The sequence below is a fragment of the Rhea americana genome, unplaced genomic scaffold (assembly GCF_003343005.1).
Source record: "Rhea americana isolate MKP2758 unplaced genomic scaffold, rheAme1 scaffold_446, whole genome shotgun sequence".
NCBI lineage: Eukaryota > Metazoa > Chordata > Aves > Rheiformes > Rheidae > Rhea > Rhea americana.
The window spans coordinates 51,883-57,810 of NW_028186586.1; the positions used below are offsets into that span (position 1 = coordinate 51,883).

General features: G+C 71.1%; 1 protein-coding gene across 1 annotated transcript; it reads right to left on the reverse strand.

Moving 5' to 3' along the window:
• Positions 1-816: 816 nt before the first annotated feature.
• Positions 817-5,926, reverse strand: SHC2 (SHC adaptor protein 2; the record flags this gene model as incomplete). The annotated part of the gene is made up of 12 exons (XM_085316020.1): positions 817-1,717; positions 1,849-2,150; positions 2,295-2,459; positions 2,584-2,650; positions 2,732-2,906; positions 3,106-3,232; positions 3,398-3,449; positions 3,533-3,586; positions 3,691-3,810; positions 3,948-4,008; positions 4,682-4,752; positions 5,474-5,926. Coding segments are annotated over 12 exons (1,776 nt in total), but the record flags the coding sequence as incomplete, so codon positions are not given.
• Between the last annotated feature and the right edge of the window lie 2 nt (positions 5,927-5,928).

Here is a 5,928-nt window from a genome sequence, read left to right on the forward strand (position 1 = left end):
CCTGGGAGCTGAATGGTCCGAGGGAGCAGTGCTGGCAGCTGCTGGTGCAGGCTGTGCTCCAGTGCCAGGAGGAAGCACTGGCTTGTGCTGCCTTTCCGTGCCTCCGCTGTTGAGGGAATGGTGCAATTATCTGTGCGCACACATTACTATAGGGTAAAAAATAGCAGCTGCGATGGAAGCGCCGTGTCCCTGCAGGTATTCAACTATCAATGGAAAATTACACATTTGTTAGCAGGCTTTATTTAGCTGGTTATTTTACTCATTGACTCACCCTGTACTGGGCCAGCCTGCCGGCCCAGTGCTGTCTGCAGCCCCGCCGCCGCGGAAGGCCATGCCGAGGAGTGCGGCAGCGCTCGCGGAGCTGTGCGGAGGCGCCCAGCAGGAGTCTGGCAGTGGGTCCGGCCAAGAGGAGCCGCGGGAGCCGCCTGCCTGGCGGGCAGCGCTTGGGCACAGCTCTTCTTGCCTGGATCAGCTGCAGCCCAGCACCTTTCTCCTCCGCGGGTCTGCCGTGCGGCCATTCCCAGCTGGCTGCCAGTGCTCATGAGCCGGTGCCGAATGGCCACACAGCCCCAGCCGCTCCGATGCCAGCCCAGGACAGTGGCAAGGCTGAGCAGTGGAGCCTGCACTCAGCAGCACCTCAGGAGAGGAGCAATGCCAGGGAGGAGACCTGCGAGAGCGGGACCCTGGAGCCCAGCCCAGGGACCGTGCAGCGCGGGGCATGGGGATCCAGATGCGCCGTCAGCGTGGCGCCTGTTGGGAGCAGGCGGCGATGGAAGCACCACCCCAGCACCCAGCTCCCACCCTCATCCCTGGCCGGCGCAGTGCCTGGGGTGGCACGAATGATCGGGGCCCCCTCACTCATTTCCAGATTTAATTAGAAAGATATTCCAACCCAGGAGCCGGTGACAAGCGCCAGGCACAGCCCCCGGCCCGTGGCTGCAGAAGGGACCATGTGCATCTGGAAAGCCGGCTGCAGCCATGAGCAGGGCGGGCAGGCAGCGAGGGAGCCAGTGCGGAGCTGGGGGCTGGGGGCAGCCCCGCTCGGTGCCCCAGCAGCCCCGCGGGAGCGCCGGTGTTTGCATAGCGATGGCTCCCGGAGGGAGGAAGGTTGAGCGGGAAGGTTGGGAGCGGTGGGGGAATGAAGCCCGGGCACAACCCTGGAGCTTCCGCCCGGGCGCAGCGGACACCAGCACCGTGCGGGGGAAAGTCGAGGCACGGTGAGACACTGCGGGTGTCTGGGCGCACAGGCACCTCTGCGAGCGGAGCATGGGGCCCCAGCGCCCACAGAGAGGCATCGCCGGGCCCCCTCCCTGGCCAGGCACCACCAGCAGCTCCGTGCTGGCCCCGCATGCCGGCCGGGCCAACCTGCCTCCGGTTCTTCCGCCCTGGCAGCACAGCAGCAGAATAAATATCGTGGTGCCTGGCGGGGACGGCAGCGGGGAGGTGGCGGGGGCCAGGGAGGGGAGGACGGCAGGGCCCCCAAGACTGGGGGAGCAAGAGCGGGGCATCCCCGGGGCCCTGGACCCCCAGGAGGCGTGGGGCCGGCAGAGGGGCCGAGGTGAGCCGGGGGCTCATGCGCTGCCTGGCCTCACTGCTTCCTCCTGACCACCTGGCGCAGGTGCAGCTCACTCTCGGCGGCCACGATGGGCTGCTCACGCTGCTGGTGGTGGCTGATGAGGTGGCTGATGCTCTCGAACAGCACGTCCTTGGTCCGCACCTGGGGGCGCAGGGGGCAGGGCACGGCGCTCCTAAAGCCGCGGGAGAGCCCCCTGCGCAGCGTCCCTCCAGCCAGCCCTTCCCACCCCAGCCCCGGCTGCATCCCGCACCCCGCACGTGCCCGGTGCTTACCACGCCCTCGGGATCCACCAGCAGCAGGTGCCGGGGCTGCCCGCCCTGCATGCCCGTCAGCACGTACTGCCCCGGGTTGGTGATGCTGTCCCTCACCAGGAAGTCCCCGTCCGTCTGCAGAAGCTTCTCGGCGTCCCGCCGGCTCATCTTCCCATGGTACCAGGGCTCCCGCCTGAGCTGCTCCTCCGTGGGGGCGATGGGGGCCCTGCGGGTAGGGGGGCTCGGCCACCGGTCCTCCAGGGGGGGGGCGGCGCCGCCCCCCGCCAGGCACTCGTGGAGCTTCAGCGCGTCCTCGAAGGGCCCTGTGGGGAGCCCCAGGGCATCACCGCCGCAGCAGGCACCACTGGCGCCGGCAGCCCCACGGCCGGCAGCCTGCATCGCCTGCGGCACGGTCCCCAGCCGCGGGTGGCCCGGCGCGCCCGCTCGCCCCCCGGCCCCGGGCTCACGCATGTCGAAGAGGTCCTTCTTGGGGCTGTCCTGGGGCGCCCCGCGGGCCGCGGCATCCGGCTCCGCAGCGTCCAGGCTCTGCGTGTTCACGTACATGTGCTCCTCGTAGTCCCGCGGCCCCGGGGGCTGCCCGTCTGCCTGCAGGTAGCCATCGCCGGGCTGGCCTGCAAGACGGGGCGTCACCGGCAGCCTCCTGGCACCCTCCTGTGCTGGCAGCCCTGGGCACCGCCACGCCACGCCACACCAGCGTCCCTGGGCTGGTACATCCCTCATGGCAGCCATACCTACCCTGCACCTCCGGCTCCCAGGGCGGCCCCGGCTGGCCGGCGGGGTCTCGTCGGGGGGAAAATCTGCCCTGCAGAGAGGAGGCAGAGCCGGCCATCAGGACACCTGGCCGCCACGGGCACTGGCACCAGGGAGGGCATCCTGGGCCCACCTGGCCGCTGGGGCCGGGGGGCTGAGTGCGGACGTGGCCCGGGAGCGCGCCGGGATGCAGCCGGCAGTCGATGAGCCCCCCCGGCGGCGGCTGCTTGCCCGGGATGCTGTTGTAGTAGTCGTGCTCAGCGGCGTCCTCGTCATCTCCCCATGCCGACTCCTCCGCGCCCAGTGCCCTGCACAGTACACATGGGGATGGGGAGAGGGAGCTGGGGACACCCTGCCTGCGCTGGCCCCTCGGACTGCTGGGGCCATGGGAACGCCGGGCACATGCCCCCAGGAATGCATGGACCGGCCCTGCTCGGGCTGCGGGAACGCCAGCACATTGCCCTGCGCGGGCGGCTCTGTGCCGTGGCGGGTCCCCCTGAGCCCTACCTGTCTGGGGGCACCACCACCTTGGGGGGGCTGTGCAGGTACTGCTTGAAGCGCAGCTCGAAGGCCTGGCCCACCGTGCTGATGACGCTCTGTGCCAGCCCGTCGCAGCACTCCAGGATGTGGCAGGCTGAGGACAGATGGACGGACGGACGGACAGCTCCCACGCGCTCCACAGCCCAGGGCTGCTCCAGCCCCCTGGCCCCCCACTGCAGCCCTCACGTCCCCCAAGGCCTCCCCTCCCGGCGCTGCGGCCCCGCTCCGCGCGGGGTCCTGGGCGTGGGGCAGCCATCACCTCTCTGGTTGATGGGGTCCTTGGCGACGTAGGCGACATAGTCGGTGGTGTCCTGGGGGCACGGAAAGGCAGTCAGGGCCGGGGCCACCCCGCACCCCACGCCCCACGCCCTGCGCCCCGCCGCCAGCTCCTCACCGTGTCCCCTCCGGAGGCGAAGGAGATGGACTGCATGTGGTGGTTGGCCACGATCTGCGGGAGATGCGGCGCGCCGCGGGGTTAGCGCGGTGCCACCGGGGCCGGCGCGCTGGGAGGCGTCCGGCGGCGGTGGGGCTGTGTCCGGGGCCCACGCGCACCTGGCGTGTTGTGGGGATCGTGAGGTTGAGGCCATCGACGGAGATGTTGACGGCAATGCTCATGCCGGCAAAGCGGAGGTTGCTCTTGCCCAGGATGGAGACGAGCGCCTTGTTGGGAGCCTGGGGACAGCGCGACGGTGCTGGGCTGAGCAGCCCCGGCAGCTCAGTGGGCCGAGGGAGGGTGGGGAGCCCCAGGCGATGGCGGTGCAGGGCCCCCGCCAGCCCCAGGAAGCAGCCCCAGGCCCTTGGAAACCCACCTTCTTCTTCCAGACGCCCTTCACGCCTGGCACTGCCTCGTACAGTCTGTTGATGGCTTCCCTGCAAGACGAGCCAAGCTGAGCCACCACGTTGGGCGGGTTACCACCGCGGAGCCCCGCTGCCCCCCAGCACCACCGGCCACAGCCCCCTGCGGCATCCCCAGCCACTGCCACCATGGACCGTTATCCCGGCAGAGCCGCCTCGCTCCTCCTCTTCCTGCTATCGACCGGTAGCAGGTGCCTTCGCCGCACCTGACCCTGGCCTGGCATGGCACATGGGTCCCCATCCGCCACTCCATCCCCAGCATGACACAGGGGTCCCCAGTCACAGCCATGGTCATGGCACAGGGGTCCCAAACTGTGGCCCCAGCATGGCACAGGGGTTCTAGCCACGGCCCCATCAGCAGCACAGCACAGGGGTCCCCAACTGCAGCCCCATCTACAGCATGGCACAGGGGTCTCGACTGCAGCCCCATCCCCGGCACAGCACAGGGGTCCCCAACCATGGCCCCATTCCCGGCATGGCATGGGGGGCCCCAACCAAAGCCCCATCCTTGGCACAGCACAGGGGTCCCAACCACGGCCCCATCCCCCACACAGCACGGGGTCCTGACCACAGCCCTGTCCCCTGCCTCTCTGCAGGGTCCCTAGGAAGGGGGAATGTTGCTCCCACAGTGTGGGGGCCGTGGGGCTCACGGGGGGCCGTGGGGCACCAGGGCACCGTGGGCCCCTACCTGGTGACTTGCGTGCGGGTGTTGAAGTCCAGGGACCGCATGGAGCGCAGCACCTCGATGCAGCCCATGTACTGTGGCGCGGAAGCGGGGAGGGCTCAGCGGCGCCGAGGGCAGCCGGGGCGGCGAGGGGAGTGCAGCAGCGCAGGGGATGCTCGGGAGCCTGGGCTTACCCCCACGCCCAGCGCCCCGAAACGCCCAGCGGCGAGGCTCCGTCGCACCCCAGACCTGCGCTGAGACCTGGCAAACTCATCTGCCCATGAGGGGCTGGCTGCCACCACATGCTGGGGCTGCCCCCGGGGCGGCAGAGCCCCCGGCCCGGCCCGGGCGCCCTCCCCGTGGCACACCAGGCTCTGCCGGCAGTTCCTGGTGCTGGGAGAACGGGCTGTGCGCCCAGTGCGCGGCACCGCGCACCCATCCTGCCCGCCCAAGCATCAGCACCGCTCCGGCCCACAGCCCGCAGCGCCCTCCAGGCCAGGCCCCCGCAGGGACGGACCGTTGGCTGGAGGGAAACCGAGGCACGGCGGGTGGGGCGCGCGGCGCGGCGGAGCATCCCCGGCTCGGCCTCGCTCCCCGGCCCCGAGGCGCGCACAGGCTGGGCTGGGCTGGAGCCAGGTGCGCGGCCGCGGTGCCCTGGAGCCTGCCGGCAGCTTTCCGCCCTGGAAACCGTCGCACCGAGGACAGAGCTGCAGGAGGCCGGTGCGGAGCTCCCCGGGCCTGGGGCAAAGACCGCGCTCGGCACCGGGGGCTTCGCGCCTCCCCGCGCCGGTTTGCGGCCGCCATGGCGGGACTCACCCGGACGATGTAGGAGATGCCGGGTCCCAGCACCCGCTCGTCGGGGTGGAGCCAGCCCTGCGCCGGCTTGCTGATGAAGCTGCCCTTGCGGCTCCACTCCTCGCCGGCCGGCTTGACCCCTTCGAGGCGGGCGGCCTTCCTGGCGGCCCCGGCACTGCTGCGCAACCTGCCCATCACCTGCAGCGAGCAGGGTGCCGAGCAGACGGGCTCGCAGGCGCTCAGCATGGTGGCCAGACTGGAGGGCCCCCCCCCCTGCTCCGCGGGGCCCCCCGCCCTGCCCAGCGAGGACAGCTCCTTGCTGGAGCCCGAGGGGCTGCGGCTGAGGAAGCCCGCGGGGCCGGAGAACTTCCACTGGGGCATCCTGGGGATGAGCGTGCAGAAGGTGGTGCCAGGCTCCTGCTCCTCGCCGAGCGGGGGGCACGCGTGGGCCAGGGCCGGGGCCGCGCCGGCGGGCG